The 17,932-nt window shown below is 44.8% G+C and overlaps 1 protein-coding gene across 1 annotated transcript; it reads right to left on the bottom strand.

Moving 5' to 3' along the window:
- Nucleotides 1-6,280: 6,280 nt before the first annotated feature.
- Nucleotides 6,281-10,727, bottom strand: LOC126568767 (transient-receptor-potential-like protein). Its single transcript, XM_050225377.1, has 7 exons — nucleotides 10,295-10,727; nucleotides 10,080-10,222; nucleotides 9,395-10,002; nucleotides 8,661-9,327; nucleotides 8,221-8,584; nucleotides 7,918-8,140; nucleotides 6,281-7,849 (listed from the first exon to the last, which is right to left on the bottom strand). Exons 1-7 carry the CDS (start codon nucleotides 10,721-10,723, stop codon nucleotides 6,282-6,284), a joined length of 4,002 nt encoding a protein of 1,333 aa, XP_050081334.1. The 5' UTR covers nucleotides 10,724-10,727; the 3' UTR covers nucleotide 6,281.
- Nucleotides 10,728-17,932: the final 7,205 nt, after the last annotated feature.

Genomic DNA, 17,932 nt, shown 5'->3' with positions numbered 1-17,932 from the left:
GTGTAACGCGAACGTGACAGGACAATCTTTTTTTTTCTGTTAAGCTACTTTATATATAAAAAAAGTAATTTTTTTGCTGTCACAGTTTGTGATTTAATCCAAAACGCTAATTTATATTTGAAGAGTTATTATTTCTTAAAGAAAACAATTACGGAAGGGCAGAACGGTTTGGTTTTAGAATAAGTGTGTGTGTGTGTGTGGGAGACACATAAAATAGGGAACACGAAAGCACTCTTCACTCATCATTCGCGCGCTAAACTCATAGCTACGGCCTGATTCGTAAACACAGCCCACCCTTTTTCATACTTTGTTAATAGTTTTATCTTTTTTTTTATTGGAGTATTAGATGACGCGTGTGTATCGCATACATTTGCATGAGTTGGTACAATTATGTGTCGTATATTGGGTTCGTGTGTAAACTTTTAATAAAAAAAAACATTGCCAATTCTTGGTCCCACATATGCAATAGCTTAGCAGTTTATTCTTTTCAAACGACAGAAACACAACACGACAGAGATAATAATTTATATTACTTCCTATTATGATCAACTTTGTCTCTTTTTTATAGTATGAATGTAACGAATGAATAGACACGAACCTTATAAATACGTCAAGATTGCTAGCAACTCGAAACCGGTGGATCTCTGGTTAGACATGTGCTAAGTTTTGTTAGAACAAGAGTAATGTAGTATCTAACTAATCCCCCCGAGGTTGAGATTAATGATGTAAAAAGTCGGCAAAAATCAATCGTAAAAATTGAAAAACGAACCATAGTTAGTAACAGTCACGAGCTAATACAAGAAACGCGAGCATAGTTTTACTTCAACAGGCATAAATAATCTACAGATGGCAAGCAATAGTGTCAAGCAAACAACCGGTATAGTTTCTGCATCACTTATCAAAAAACAAATCACATATACAGAAAAAAACAGTACGATAATGGTAGTAACGACCCTGTAAGAATCACACACACAGGGAAAGCAATAGTAGTCAATAGTGTACAGCTAAATCGTGGCGAAACGCAAATGTAATAGTAGCGAAACAGAATACTGGAGGAAGGCACCACGATCCGCAACCAGGCAATATGTGCAATATGGTAGCGTGGTACAGTGAAAAAAGGGTAAAACATTTTTCGCCGGACCCATACTCATTGTGTACCCTTGGTTCAGTTAGTGGTCCTTCGGAATGGGATGAAGGCGGTGGTGAGGCCAAAATAGAGGGGGGAACATTCATACACGAAAATGCTGATTGAATGTAAAATATTGCTTATAATAAATAAAATCATGCAACTCTTATTGGAAAGTGCGATGTGTTGGTGTTTGTTTGTGTAGCAGGTTGTAGCGATGACATCTTCCCTGGTGGTGCCTATCTGGTCAACAGATTTAATGTGATAGGCTGCCCCAACTACCATTCCACATGAGGTCTCCGAAGGCCTATATATTCGCCATTGCCGTTTGGTAAAGATGATGATTTGGTATATCACTACAGAGTCCGTCGGCGGCCGTAAGATGGATGACTAATGTGTGTTTGGGATGCGAGTTTGATGGCATAGTAGTCGAGGATGGAATGGTTCTACTTGTTACGGGCGCGCGGGTTCTGTTGACGTTTTAACTGGTTTTCCCCCAGTTACCATTAGTGAATGAATGGAAATTGATGTGTTTACCGGAATGTGATAAACGTGTTATTATAAGTAGAAAAAGAGAGACGGATGAAACTACGAGCACGAGGGAACGTAGGTGTATGGAAATGTGCATCGGTGAATTTAGCCCCTAGCCGGTTAATAGAGGCCCTAAGCGTAGTGAAAGTTGGGTGCCTTTATCACATTGAAGCTGCTGGCTTGATGAGTTCGTTGGGTTTCCTGACCAATTTTTAAGAATGCTTTAGATAGCGCAGTTGTATAATTAGCGATCGTTCAAGAGCAAAGACAAGATATCCTTAATATCTCTTTTATTTAGCAAGGACCACCTGGTCGTATCGTTTGTTTAAGATCTTTGGTTATAGGAATTTATACATCACTTGCTTTAACAGAATTCATCGCTGAACTTCCATCCAGGACTTTTGCAACAGTTGGTTGGTGAACTATCCTCTTCCCGTATGAAATCTTTCCAGCCCTTTTTTATTCAATTTTCGTTCAGACAGGGCGATTTTTTATCCATGCATCCATCAACCAGAATAGGAAGCATTTGTTGTGATCAGGAAGACCTGATCAACGTATATGCTAACGATATCTCGGTGGTGACACCGATCTCTTCCCAAACTCGAGGAGGTGAAAACAACGATAGAAGCGTTTGGCAGAACCGCTGGGGCGAAGCTGAACGTGGAAAAAACAACGGCACTGGACATAGGACATATCACACCAACAACCACCCCGATGCATGCTCCGTGGCTGCAGGAAGTAGAAAGATTGCGCCTGTTTGGTATATTGTTCACTAACAATCAGTCATCACAACAATTCACAACAATCGGTCAGGTTGCACCGTGTTAGAGACCTGAATGTGGCGCAAAAAGAGGTGCTTTTAAACAACTTCCTTCTGCCTAAGCTTTGGTTTTTTGCTCAGGTGTGTGACGCACGAACGATGGACATTACTTTGGCCTCCAAGACTGTGCAGTCTAACCTATGGGACGGATCTGGAAGATTTTGTATCTCATTGATACAATTGACGCAGCCTTCCTTCTACGCAGCCGAGGTGGATTCAATCTCCATCCAACAGCGTTACTGGAGAATCGGTATGCTGCCTAGCAGGGAGGCCTGAAAATCGGGGCTTAGCACATTGTTTGTTTTGGGAATTTCCCAAATAAATTGGAATTGGGGAAATGAAATGGAATCTAATTGCTACAACGTATTCGTGCCTTTTTGACTCCGTTGCCACAACGTATCACGCCAACGATGGATGCTGTACTGCACAACAAGGTGCCACATACTGCTGCTCGACAGGGTGAATCGGGTTCCTTGCTCAGGCTGCTACCAGATAAAGACTCTGTAGCACTTGTTTGCCCTGTGCTCTAGGGTATCTAATGCTTGGATGAAGGCTCCTCTTCTATTCTATTTTGGAGCGGTTCCTATCTATTTTAAGTCACATTAGCATGAATAAGAGGATTCCTATCCTACGTTTGTTTGCAGACTACATCATCCACATTGATGGAAACAACAATGCCGTGATTGATGAAAATGTCCTTAAATGTTATGTATAAAACCTGTACGTCCTCCCCATATGTACCCCTCTTTTCTCTTGTAAACTAGTTTTTAAGTTGTTTTTTTTTCAAACAATTTTTAAATTAAAAAAATCCTAGACATTAGAGGTTTGGGTGTCAAAAGATATACGTGGCCATTAAAAATCAATTTAATGTTAAAAATAACGAGCGAGTGTTAAAAATAACAGTCAATATTATTCGAAACACGGGACAGACAAGGAAAGTTGCCTGTATGATAGAAAGACAGGGCTGGAGATCTTTAGTGATATCATAAAAGGGTAATCTTTCCTAGAGGAAGCTGGGAGATCTGTAGATACTAAGAGAGAAGTGATAGCCTTCATACATATATAACAGGTTGGCTGATAAGTCCCCGGTCTAACAAAGAAAAACACTTTTTTTTGTCAAAATTCGTTTTTATTATTTAACATAGTTCCCTTCAACGATTATAACGACCATACAACGAACATACAACGATTATAACGACCTTCCAATTTTTTGATACCATTTTGGAAGTACTCCTTCGGTTTTGCCTCAAAATAGGCCTTAGTTTCGGCGTCCACCTCTTCATTGCAGCCAAATTTTTTCCCTGCGAGCATCCTTTTGAGGTCTGAGAACAAGAAAAAGTCGTTGGGGGCCAGATCTGGAGAATACGGTGGGTGGGGAAGCAATTCGAAGCCCAATTCATGAATTTTTGCCATCGTTCTCAATGACTTGTGGCACGGTGCGTTGTCTTGGTGGAACAACACTTTTTTCTTCTTCGTTCTTTTTTCGTTCGTCAAGCAACCAAAAGTTGCTTGACAAAAGACGCTCTGCCTCACAAACTAATTGACATACAGACGTCAAATTTTGACACGAATCATTTGAAGGTTGGTGCTATATAAAAATAATATGCATTTAATACTAGCGGCGCATTCTATGTGTCAGACCGGGGACTTATCAGCCAACCTGTTATGATATACAAAAAAAAAATAAGCCAATGAAAAACTCTAGCTTTAGCAACTTTTCCGTTAGAGAAATCTCACTTAGATACGCTGAGAGCCTTCTGATAAATCTGTATATGCTGTGTTTTCTTATAGACGTAAACGAGATAACATTAATGACACTAGGCTTGGGTATAATGCTAATTAGTGAGAGACTTCTGTATCTCCAAGTCCAGTATCTGGCCGTCTAGGGCTCCGACAGCTGCCTTATGTAAGGGGCCACGTACTTGAGGCCCTTTGAAGTTCGTGTTGGGGCCCGTTGAAGGATCTGCCACTGTCCAAGTCATTAAAATACAGCAGAGTAGTCAATTAACTTTAATATTTTTGGACATTTGTACAGTACAGACAAACGATAACCCATCCCAAAGGTTTTTTTTTTTTTTTTTTTTTTTTTTTTTTTTTTTTTGCAGATTTATTTATTTATTTATTTATTTATTTCCAACGAAATATCTGCCGCTAGGGCTACATATAAGTGACTTAATTGCTAAATGATTTAAAAATTAAACTAAACTAAATACGCATAGGCTAAAACGGACGACAATCGATAGGCTTCGGTCAAACTAGGCATTGCAGAAACAACAAATAGAAAGGAAAAAAAAACAGAAAGGGAAAAAAAAAAACTACTACGCGGATGGAAAGAACGAATCAAAGAATTGTAGGAGGAGGCGTTGGAAAGACTGATGGGAAAGATGGAAATCAAATAGGTGAGAAGCATTGTTAAACGCCTGAAAACATTGAAGTAGAGGATCACTGGAACCATACATCGTCCGTCTCGAAGGGATAAACAAAAAATTCCGCTGCCGCAGCACACGAGATGGAGCATACATATGAATTCTAGATAATAGAGCAGGCGAGTCAATAACGTTTCTTAGCAAACCACTTATAAAAGATGCTTGAGAGAAAGCACGGCGATCGTGTAGCGACATTAAGCAAAGTAACCTGCAACGTGCAGGGTACGAAGGAAGGATATTTGACGATCTGCCTAAAAAGCGTTTCACTGCTAACCGCGTAAAATTACGCTGGACTTTTTCGACTCTAGTGCTCCAAGTCTGACTAGTCGGGCACCAAACAATGCTTGCGTATTCGAGAATAGGTCGAACCAAGCTGCAGTACAGAGCTTTGAGACAAAGTGGTTCCCGAACATCCTTAGACATCGTACAGATCATTCCTAAAACCTTGTTAGCTCGGCTGACAGTGTAATCGATGTGATCACTGAATGTTAACTTATCGTCTAGGAGAACCCCAAGGTCACGAACAACATTCACACGATTTAGAACCGCAGAATCTAACATGTAATTGAACATAATACAATTTGTAGAGCGAGAAAAAGATATACAGGAACATTTATCAATACTTAAGGAAAGAAAATTAGAGGAACACCAGGAGGAGAAACTGTCTAGGGAGGATTGTAAGGACGAGCACGAATCAAGATCGGTTATACGACAAAAAATTTTTATGTCATCCGCAAACATTAAGTGAGCCGATGAAGGAAGAACATAACTAACATCGTTAACAAACAGAAGAAAAAGAAGGGGACTCAGCACACTACCCTGGGGAACCCCAGACGAACAGTGAAACTCGAATGAAACACATGATTTAAACTTAACTCTGCTTACACGATCATGTAAGAACGACTGTAACCAAGCCAGTAAACCAGGAGAAAACCCCAGACGTTTCAGTTTGGCTAAAAGCAATGTATGTGGTATTTTGTCAAACGCAGCTTTAAAATCAGTGTATACTGCATCAAATTGGAAGCCTCTATCAATGCTGGTTAAAGCAGAGGAAACAAAATCAACCAGATTAGTGGAAGTGGAACGACCAGGCATGAAGCCATGCTGATTCTCCTTATCGATAAATGCGCCAGTGTTTGGTTGTACCTTGTTGAAAGGTACCTTTAGTAAGCTTTTTTTTTATTATTCATTATTATAAATTGAAATACAACAATAATAGGTGTTCACACTGTCACGTTCATCGTGCTGTGTTAAGGAATTTCACTTGTATTTGTTTCTCTATTTTTTTTTTGGTTTGATTATGACCATTGCCTCATCTCATTGCGAGAGAGTATCACACATTGAAGCTGCTGCATTCGGAATGCTATCCTTCGTCCGCTTACAACCATCCACTCTTGGGCTGTCGTTTGATGGTGGTCACATCGTCCACCTTACGGTACGGACGAAGACACGGCGGAGAGGAGGCAGCCCGTGCCGCATCGGTCGAAGCATCTCCACCGCCAACGATCAAACTCTCCTTGCTGCCACCGGACGAGGAACTCTTTTTTGAGGAAGGAGCTTCCGGTTCGAGATCAGCCAATAGCTCTGTTTTGATCAGTGGCACCAGCGGAGGGCTTGAGATGGTTGGCGGTGGGGAAGCTACCTTTGGTGGTGGTACGGACGGTGATGGTGGCCGTGGAGCAGTTGCGGACTTGTGGGATGGGAGCGGTGTTGCGGGAGTGGTGCTGAAGGTTGGAATGATAGCGCTGGGCTGAGCAGTGATCACCGCCGAATCTTCCTTTGATGGTGGAGGCGGAAGCATGCCTTGACCGGGTTGCGGTTTGACAGCTACGGGACGTGCCACGGCAATGTCCTCGCCGGTGGAAGATGCCACTACCGGCGCGGGTGCCTTGCGTTTAACAACCTTCGGCGGTGAATTAACGCCCGAAACTAGCGGTTCCGGATCGTCACTGTGAACAACGGACTGAGCACCATCTGCTGGTGGTGGAGGAGAGGATGGCAGGGGTGGCGCACCACCCTCTGCCGCCTGCTCCTCACAGTCGTTGCTGTCCTTCGAGTCGGTTCGTTTCTTCACCAGCTGAGATTCGGTACGCGTGATGTGGATGGTCGGTGGAGGTGACTGGACCGATGGGGGAGGTGACTGCACCGTGGCCGGTAACTTGCCGGGAGGGGGAGACATGATCGTCGGAGGCGGTGGTGACTTCACGTCCAGATTGTTCTTCTTCTCCGGTGCCGGTGTTCCGTCCGGAGAAGGTGTTTTGCTTCCGGCAATGGAAGCGAGTGGCGATTTGCTGGCCACGGATGGACCCTCCAACCGTGACAAACCGCCGGGCGAGCGGGCCCGTCCGGCTGCGCCGAGCGTACCCGCCGATGACTTTAATCCGCCGGAGTCGCCAAACGGTTTCGGTGATTTACCCATGCGCGGGGAAGGAGTCTTGCTGAGAGCGGCCTGCAGTTGGGCGGTGAGCATGTTCAGCGGGGTGGCCGCACCACTCTTCTGATCGTGCAGGTTGAGAGTGTTGCCAGGCGATGCGTCACCTTCTTCGGCCAGTTGACTTAGCAAGTTCAACAGTGTGGCTGTTGTCTCATCGGTGTACCCTTCGATGCAGGGCGAAGCACTACGCGACCTCGGAAGAGGACTACGTTCTACCAGACGTCGAGCTTCGGCCATCGCTTTCTGAAGCTGTTGCTGCTGACGGAAACTGTCCCGATTGCGACAACGTCCGATCTGTGTGTTTATCTCCACACCGACACCGGTCATTACCTGGCCCCACTTGGCGGAGGTCGTGTTGTTGGCGACCTTCTTTGCGACACGTCGGAACCTTGCTAGCGGGTTAGCATCTTCCTCTTCCTCTTCTTCTTCCTGCTCGGCAATCTCAACCGGTGCTACCTGGAAGTCCTTCATCAGTCGTCGTTCCCAGATCTTCATGCGTTTCGCCAACACAGCTAGATAACATCCACAAGATAAGATTACTGATCATCCAAGGAGTGCCAAGTAGAGTTAATTAATTTACCCTTTTCTTTACGATCGACAGCGGACACATCCATGCCGTTCTTCTCGAAAATGTCCAACAGCTCGTAGCGCATAGCCGAGATTTCCGTCTTAACCTCGTTTATGTCATCCTCGGTGACAGCGTCCTGCTCCATTCGGCGATGCATAGCCGAAACATAGCGCCACACAAGAGCTCTCATAACGTTGGTATAACGTTCAGCTCGTTCCTTATCTTCCTTGCGACGCTTTAAGGGAATCAGCCAGAAAAAGAATATACTAAATTAGTAAGAAACAACCAAGTGTCCACCACATCCAACAGCCTTACAATGGTCGATTCACGCTTAAGATCACGCTTCTTCTTCTTGCCGAAGAGACGCATCAGGTGCTTCATGTTCGGGAAGATGTTGAACGGAGGAGGCAAGGTAGAACTCTCCTCGAAGTAACTCATCCAGAGCCGAGTGCGAGCGAACTTCCATTCCGTGTCCGAGTGTTCATCGATCATGGCGTACGAGTTGGACATCATGGCGATAAGCAGGTTCAATAGCACGATCACGTTGATCACACTGTATGAGCCGAACATGAGCAAACCCCAGAAGCGTGTGTACGACTTGATGCCTTGTAGTTCAAAATTCTCCAACCCAACCATACCGAAGCTGGCCCAAAACAGGGACTGCGAGGATTCAAACAGGCTGCAGAAAGAAAGTTTTAAACAAATTTTGTATTATGCGAAAAGAGATCCGATCCCAGACCACAGCCATAACGTACTTTCCGAAACGTCTCCATTTCATGCACGCATCACCCTGATTGTCCCAGTCCGGTAGGCCTCCCTTCAAGCTGTAGCACTTGGACTTTTCCAGATCGGCAAAGTACCAGAGCAGCTGGTTGAGGCCGCACGCGAAAGCAAACAGTACGAGCGAGTAGATGAAGAAAAACTTTACAATATCGATCACCATACGGCCGAGCGAGATCTGCAACGGTCCCAGATGGGGATTGATCGAAAACAGATGGACCAGCTTCAGGGCAGAAAAGATGTTAGCCGCCGCAAACAAACCCTCTGCAATCAGCTGCGGATCAAAGTCGTCCCAGTGTTCGCGGGCAATGTAGGCCGTGCTGGGATCGGCCGATATCTGCGACGTCTGCTGAATGTAGGCGATGATGCGCAGTAACGCGACGCAACAGTACAGGAAGTTACGCGAGAAGTCGATAAAGTTCCACATGTTTCGGAGGTAGCTGCGGATACCTTCGATGAAGATTTCCTGCGTTTCCTCCCAGATGAAACCCATCACGTAGATGACGACGAGGCACTCGAGGTACGTTGGCCCGTTGCCTCGCTGGCGGGCCAACTCTTCCTGTAGCGCACGTTTCATACTTTCGGTACCGAACAGGAGGACCACTTGCACTTCCGCACGCTGGGAGACGAGGATGAGCAGAACTGGTGGGAAGAGATTCCGGTTAGTTAGAAGTATCTACACGCCGATACCTCGATCGGCGATACTTACACAGGAAGAACAGATAAGACGAAGCGTGTATCAAGAACTTCATGAACGGTTTTCGCATAAACTTGGACGTCTCGCACGAGGGCGCCACCATGTACAGCATACAGTAGATCGGAAACAGTACCGCGGTACGGACGATGATGAAGATCTTCTCGGCGGCCGACTTGCGCCGGAAGCCGGGCACACCCTCGTACCACATGGCCGCCAACAGCTGCTGGATGTTCGGATGGGCTACGAATTTCTTCTGCTTGTAGTCGATCGCGAGTTCGAGCCGTGTCAGCTTCATATGATCACCGTCCATGTAGGGTGGTGAGTTCGGATCGTAGTTCAAAATGATGGCCAACTCTTGCGAGCTGCGCGATTGGTCCAGCAGCTCCACGGCAAAGTTCTGACACTGGTGGCGTAGCTCGAGGTATTGCGATTTGCACTCCTGCTCGGCAAAGGCCAGATTGCGCAGCTCCCAGGATAGCTGGAACGCCGTTAGGAGTGGATCCTGCGAGCTGAGTGCGATCAGCGAAGGACTCGCCAGCGCACGGTACTCATTCACACGCGCCAACGAGTGGCGCAGGGAGTCTTCCGACGAACGACGGATACACTCTTCGCAACCACATCTAGGAGAAACGAGGGGGATGGATGACGGATGAGTTTTTATGGCAATTCCGATTCGGGAAGGAACTGAACAACTCACTTCACGTCATGAGGCATCGGCAGGGTTGCACCACGATCGAGCAGAATCTTCAGGATCTCGTAGTTGTTCTTGTGGGCAGCCAGCATCAACGGTGTAACGTCCGGTGTAAACATGGCCGTATTAATGTCCACCCTTTGCCAGCTCTGTGAAGGAATCAAGCGTTTTTTTAGGTCCTCTCCATACTCCCCCCATACAAAATACCGGAAGATACGTACGTAAGGTTCGCCGTCCTTATGGATCAGCTCCTCGTGCTCGAGCAGCAGCTCCACCGCCTCGACAAACTCCGCATTGATCGCGAGCAACAGGGCGTCCTTCGTCTCGACGTTCATGATCACCAGCAGTTCAACCATCTCGAGATTCTCATTCTCGATGGCCAGCGTCAGCGCTCCTCGCCCCAACGAATCTACACAGTTGACGTTTACATTGCGCTTCCGGTGGGCCCGTTGGAGGATCCGCTTGACGCTCGCCAGATCGCCCCGTTCCACCGCGAGAAGATACTTTTTCTCTTCCAGCGACAGTGGGACGGGCAGATTGATGTTGGTGATCATGTTAAAAGCGGCCGAACCACCGCAACTGGACGGCACCGGGGATGGTGATTCGATCTGTACACCGACCCCACCCGGGTCCTTCTTTTCGTTTCCCATCTTGCGCTGTTACGGGTGCAGTTATTGGACGCGAAGGGTTGTTCAGTTGTTCAGATACACATCGGAAGAATACTATACGGGGAAAGGAGTACAAAGTGAGGTGATTTGAATGAGATCCGATTCGAAGTCGATCTAATAACGAATGAAGAGACTAGGTTTGTTACATTACCTCGGCTCCGTATGCTCGGTGGCGATCGGTGAACTGAATTTCGTATGAAAATGTGTGTTAAGGTGACGATTTTCGATTGGCACTAAAGTGAACGTTCGGTATGGATGAGAGGAACAAAAAATAAAATAAACACGCTGCGAGGTTTGTGACGACGACCACATGTACTTTGATCATGCACACATGTACTATGATTATGGCTTTTAATATTCGCTTTCAATTTGCAAGGCAGCTTTTGTAAATGGAAAAGTCATACTAAAATAGAATATCAGAACTGGAACACTGGTCAATTAGGCCAATTAAGGAACGATTGAACTTCATGTTATATAAAGATATTAGAATGATACACATGCGTAACAAGCTCGTAATGAGTATTACAGTAAGATCGAGCTCAAGTGATATTGTATAAGTGAGATGAATGGATCGTCGTCGCTAATTGCGTCTTTATGGCATTAATATTGAACTTCGTAGTATTATTGAGAGATTTATTTTTAGCTTTACAATGCAACAGAGTTATCCGAGGTACAGGGAACTCGTTTTGGAAAAATCAAACTAGTTTAAACGCTTTTATCTGTGACAATTACTCCAATTTCGTCAAACACTAAACAAGGGGGAATATTCTTCTGTAACTTCTTTAACAAACGTTCGAAAACAAGCACTTCACTTATATTAATTACACGTGCGACAAACAGAGGTAGATCACGTGGACCGCTTCAAATCCGTCAAAATTCACCTTATCCACTGAATCCTCTAACTCTTGGCTTACAACAAATACAGCGCTCAAGAATTCGACTCCGAATTATCTGCCCGAACACAACCGAGTAGCACCAGAAATTTGGCCAACACCTTCAACACCTCCACACCACCACCACTGACACACACATACACCCCCAAAGAAAAACTGGAAAAATTGGACGGGGTAAAAGAGAAAGCAAACAAACTGCCGGGGGCACAAACTACCAAACTACTCTGTGCTCACGGTGTGACAGACAGAAGCCATCAAAAAGGTTAGCCAACGTTGTCCGGCGTTTTATAGATTTGGCTCCTGCGCAAAAAACCCCGGCACTTCTACCTTCCAGCGAATGGAGTGGGGGGGGAGGGCGGCTAATCCTGTTAGCGTCAGCACGATCACTCGTAGTACTTATTCTTGGTGGTTATGTTTTCTTTGATTTTGCCCTACTGTGCTGGTATTGTTCCGTTTGTGTTTTTTCCTTCTTTTTAAGGGTTTTCTTTCGCGAATATTATTCTTCATTCGACTAAACCTGGTGCAGTTGTACGGTACGTTTGCTGGCAGAGGTAGAATCGATGCTTCTATAAGCGGCTTGTTGTTACAGTGTTGCCAATCGTACCCGGTGTACCGTCGTAAGCGACCAGGCGCCTCCTTTGGTTCCGCCTCGTGTTCCGCCAGAGGTAAGCGTACGAGCAGGTGGTTTGGCAATACGATTTTGTAACAGCCAGACAAAGAGCCTACATGCAAGAGGCAAGTACGAACTTCGAACAGGTTGTTTAGGTGCATTAGGGAAACTGGTGCTGGTGCCAGAAATAAAAGCAAGGTTCAAGATCGATAGCCTGACGAACGGCAGCGGACGCAACATTCCTCGAGACGTTCATTTCCGTTCCGTTGTGCACATACACATACGGTGCATGGGTGCACCGTATGTGTATGTGCAGGGCCGTTGCGCCTAATGTCGGTGTATCCTTCGGTTGATTCATTAGGTGTGCTTGTTCTAACAATTGATGCGAAACATTTAATAGGAGAGAACATTTTGAGACTCGGTATCTCTTCGCAGCATCTCTGAGAGTGAGTGGTCGAACGTATTCGTAGTAGAGTTTATATTTAGGAACTCACGAAATCTACACTAAATTCATATAAGTGTTTACTAAACCTTTTTTGCTCTCTTTTGCCTGATGTGTACTGCCATACAGGGTATCCCGAAGTTTTTGACCGCATGCCTACATATTTTATATACATTTTTGTTCTTATCTTTATATTTTATTCATAATAAACTCTGAAGTTACTATGACGCATTGTAAACAGCGCTCGAAATAATTAAATTATATAAACATAATGATAAGGATTTTTCTCCTTATTATTTGCTTTATCACAAGCATACGCGGGTATATTTGTTTTCATCCCATAATTTTTTGACACGTTCTCATTTTTAGTTTTCTACTACTGATTTTTCATTTTATTTTGATATACTAGAACTTAGAGTGAGTTGCATTGTTGATGTTATTTAAGTGTAACAACGTATGACCAAAGACTTTAAAGATCCCGTCTCACTTTAGACCGTGTACTGCAGTATTATCCGCTCAGTACTTGAATCAGTTTCAGTTGTTTGGATGCCAGCTAACCAACGTCTCGACTTTTGCTCCTGGGCCTACAATCACTCAGCGATAGACGTCGAATAGCTCAGCAAACATTTGTGGCTGGCCTTCTCACTAAAAGTATGGACTGCTCAACATTGCTACAACGACTCGATTGATACGCTAAAAGAAATCGCTTGCAACTGCGTCAGACGTTAGGGTTTTTCCGCAGCCGTACTAACTATGGATCTAAAGACCCTATATTAGCTATGTCTGTTGCATTTAATGAAAGCTATCAGCTCTTTGTCTTTAATACACCAATAGAATCGTTCAAAACCCGTCTTAAAACTAAACAACATTACTAAATGTATTTAGATTACACTTAAGATCTGTGGATCACCTTCTGTGGTCCTGCGTGAAATTTGAAACCGCAAGACCCTCCTTGTTGAGCGCAGACGAGAAGTGTTGGCTACCAGTGACCTCCCCTACATGAGGATCATCTTCAAATTCGCCAGAGATAACGGTCTTGTCCGCTGATTCCACATCCCTGGTATCCTTTCACTCCTTATTCGTATTCCACCATTCCTTTTTTTGTTAAATGTTGTGTTGTCTATGTCTCAAGTGTATTTTTTGTAGTGCCACGGGTGATCCGATCACTGGGCAACAGCACTCGAGGGCGATTCCAACAGGCAGGCGTTGTTCACAGTGCAGTGTTCTATAGTCCAGTCCAGCTTTGACACATTGAGTTTGACAGCGTTGGCGTCGGTTTCGGGGTGTTTGGCGGGTTCAGTCTCGGGAGTAGTGAAGTCGCTTTCGCTGCTGCGGGATCATCGTTCATCCTTAGATTGAACGCTGACTAGATTGAGCTTGGAATGTCATTGCTGGACTGCACTGGAGAACACTGTACGCAGACAAATAAATCATCCACCAATACATCATCATCATCATCACCAGCACCACCAGTCATCCACAAACGAGTATTCCCGGGATAAGGCAAACGACAGCGAGGTAATGCCTTATGACATTTTTGTAAAAAATAATTCTTGTTTATAACGCAGTCAACACAAGCGGTGTCGACAATACTAAATTAAATAATTAATAATACACTTAAGATTGTTCTTAGTATCTTTATTATTCATTGAATGTATATATCAAATAAATAAACAAATAATTATAAATATAATAAAAACAAATTCATGTATTTCAAGAACTATTTTTAACATGATTTAAAATGAACAACGATGAATTGTCTTGGTTTAAGGAGTCATTAGTGTTAAAAAAAATCCAAATTCGTGGACAAGTATCTAGTGGAATGAATCGAAAAAGTTGGTTAAATTTTTCGTTTTATGCCTTGCACCTTGAGTAAAATTATGTGAAAATAAATTAATTTATACACCCCGTTACAGTTTTAAATTTAAACATGTTCTATTTACAACTCCACAGAGTTTCTCTGAGTATTCATAAACTTTTATGCGAGAAATTCACTCAAAGTTCTAGCAAAAACGAAATTAAACGAAAACAAAATTAAAAATTTGTAGTGGAAACCAAAAATATATGGGAACGTGTCAACAAAATATATATGGGTACACGACAAAATACCATACAAAAGTGTGAAAAATTGCTGGCATACCCTGTATTAGAGGTATTACACTATACGAGTCAACTAATAGAGTAAAAGAAATGCGGATTGAGTGTCACACACATCCTGCCATCATTCATTTATCGTTCTCTCTCTCTCTTGCTCTCACTACTTTTGCTATCACTCAAAGTCACTCACGCTCACGCCAGCCTGAAGGAAGTCGACTCGGACAGGCGCAAATCGTGCTGCGCAACTCGCATGTACGCCAGCTGCGATCAGAATTTTGCACCGTCGCTGACAGGCCATTTTTCGGGACCGGGCGCAGATCAGTGAGCGATTCTCAGTGCTGCTCTCGGTGCGATACGACGTGCGAGCAAACGGCTCGGTAGGCGCGCGCTTGATCGAACAAACGGAGCAAGTGAAAAAAAAGTCAATACGGAAAATCAATATTTGTCTCCTTGACTCAAAAAAAAAGAACAAAGATTTTCAATTCGGTGCAGCGATTGTCTGGTAGGAAAAATCGACAACCGAAGGAATTTCCCAAACGAAACAACAACAAACAAGTAATCCAGCGCCTGTTCTAGAGCTGTCCCTCGTGCTTCAAGCGAACGTGGTTGGCCCTTTACAAAGTGACGTGTTTGCGTAGCAAGAGATCCCGACGACGTAGTTCGATGTTCCTCTTCGAACAAGAAATCCTCGATTCAAGTGCGTTTTAGTACTGCGCTGTAAGAAGTGGAAAAAAAAGCAACGAACAAAAGCAATCCGATCGTCCGTAAGAAGTTCTCGTAAGTGAAGTGAAGTGACGGTTTAAGAAAAGGGCAACAACAAACTCAGCGCGAGGACGAATGAGGAGAAAAGCGTTAGGAAAGGCCTATATATTTGGATGCAGCGCATAGGAACGTGTGAGTCAGCGTGTGTGAGTGCGTGTGTGTCTTTAGATTCCGATTAGGAAAACGATCGATGACAACTACCTGTTAGGTGAAAGTGTTAGACGGCAGCAGCACACAATTTTGAAGGTGAATACAAACGTTCTTTAAGTTGTTAAGAAGTATTGGATCAAGGGAGAAATGTCAAAGTTTCCCGGAACATCATTTAAGTAAGTGTTCTAATTTTGAGGTTAGGACCCTACTTCTCATTCTTTTAGGATTCGATTTCGAGATCGTTACCGTGGATGATTTTGTTTACATTTTTTATCAGCTAAATGGGAACCTCTTAGTAGCAACTAGGGAAGCGTGACAAGTATGCTGACAAGCTGACGATCATACGATCTTTACGATCTTTAATCTTAAGAGTTCTTCTACCATCAGCTTCACAAACCAACCAGACAGCACCGATTTGTTGCAACAGAGACAAAGCATTTCAAAAAATCGCCCCAGTCACCTAGCCAGTCAGACCCTTCCTTCCCTATTTGTCACCGAAATGGGGACATTGAAGGGTAAACACACACAAAACCTCCTCCATCAGATTCCACTACATCACCAAGGCCCAAGCCTTCACGGTTTCGGTATCGGAAATTCATCTCTCCCAGTACCGAGTGCCGAACCGTAGAAAACGAAGACTTACCTTACCATCCTGTCAAATGATCCCGGTCAGATTTGTATGTTTGTTTTTCCCCCTTCTTGCTGCTACTGGCGACATAATGGCGACGAGCCGTAAGGAATGCACTTTTCATTGGCGCGTTCTTTACCAAAAACCCACACGCACACCGACAGTGTTGCGTGTTTGCGTTTTCGGAAGGGACTCGCAAGAGGCTCAGAGTGATCTGTCTGGGAAAGTAAACCAAGTCGATGGTAAAAAAAGGGACCAAGGTCTGTAGATGTGCGGTGAGCAAAGGCAACCGATCCGTCTTTCCGTGTGTGTGTGAGTGGAGGTGTGGTTTGCGACGCCGAGTGGCCAGCTTGGAATGTGAAAATTGTCCGGATGTTCCACCACGAGATGGCGCGTTCGGCAAAAGGGAAATTGATCGCTCTTAGAGCGTGTGAACCTAACCAAAAAAAAAAAAAACATAACTCCCCATACGGGAGGAAGTGAAATGACGGCGTGCTAACCTTGAGAAGGGCTTGGGAAGATGTTTATTTCTGGGATCGGTTGCTTGAGTGTGGCGCAGGGTGCTGCGCGTGTGCAATCTTTCGCTCTCTGTCTCTGGTTTGTGGTGTTAGTTTGACGTCCCTGCCGGTGTGTCGAACGTTTTTCGTCGCCTATCACCGTCATCTAGTTGGGCGATCGGTTCTTTGCAGAGCACCGTTTGCGCTTTCCCAGTCACGTTACGTCACCAGCACACGGGAGAATGTGGGTGTCTATAGGTGGCAAGGCAAGGAAATGCAGAGTTTACGTCGAACTTCGTCGGTACCGTCGTCGGCAGTTTCCAAAAATAAGCATCCATCCACATGCACTGCCGACATCCACATGTGTTGTGGACTGACAGGCAGGACGGGGCAGGCAGTACCGTCGCTCTCCAGGGACGTCAGAGATCGAGACCCGCCACAAGCGGTACATTCATCCATTTTGTCGATCTGTGGCGTGGCGTGCCGCAAAAAAACACATCGCAAAAACAGACTGACACGTATACAAACATCGTGTCCAATGTGCGTCGTGCATCACACAACACTAACACGTAGAAGAAGCTGTTGCGCACATGTGTTGTGGAACGATGGACGTGTATATGGGTGCGTTTGATTTAACAGAGAACACGTACTTTGATTAGCTTCGACGCAATATGTTTACATTGTGGGATAACTTCCTTCCGGCCGTCGATGTCGGATGTGGCAGCCGCGACTGGGTTGATTGTCCATATAAGGGAAAGCATGTGGAACATGCGTGCGTGTACTGTCGGTGCATAGAAGATAAGCGGCTTCGATTGTAAATCCCAAAGTAATCCCTTCCAAGCCGACAACTCACCAGACCAAACGCTACTGGCTGTAGCTAAAGCGGCTTAAGTTCCCTGTCACGATCTCTTTTTGCTCTAATTTGAAATTTTATCAGCAAACCTCAACTTCCGTACCGGGTTTTTAAAGGTGAATGAATGGTAAATAAAACCTGCCGCACACCACATTGCCCGCTGACCGGAAGTGGTAGGAAACACGGGCGCATCTCGACCCTAACCTCGCATTTCCCTCGACTGTAGCGAATCGTTGTCCTTTCTTCTATCCACCTTCCG

This window comes from Anopheles maculipalpis, chromosome 2RL (assembly GCF_943734695.1).
Source record: "Anopheles maculipalpis chromosome 2RL, idAnoMacuDA_375_x, whole genome shotgun sequence".
Taxonomy (NCBI): Eukaryota; Metazoa; Arthropoda; class Insecta; order Diptera; family Culicidae; genus Anopheles; species Anopheles maculipalpis.
The sequence above is the reverse complement of the archived record's forward strand: the minus strand, read 5'-3'. Positions and strand labels throughout refer to the sequence as shown.

What these genes read in the sequence shown, in the direction of transcription:
- LOC126568767 (XM_050225377.1), bottom strand. Translation starts at nt 10,723, where the DNA reads ATGGGAAACGAAAAGAAGGACCCGGGTGGGGTCGGTGTACAGATCGAA. An exon ending in AAATGGAGACGTTTCGGAAA is followed by an intron (nt 8,585 to 8,660) that starts GTACGTTATGGC and finishes TTCTTTCTGCAG; the next exon opens with CCTGTTTGAATCCTCGCAGT. An exon ending in TGTCGATCGTAAAGAAAAGG is followed by an intron (nt 7,850 to 7,917) that starts GTAAATTAATTA and finishes GATGTTATCTAG; the next exon opens with CTGTGTTGGCGAAACGCATG.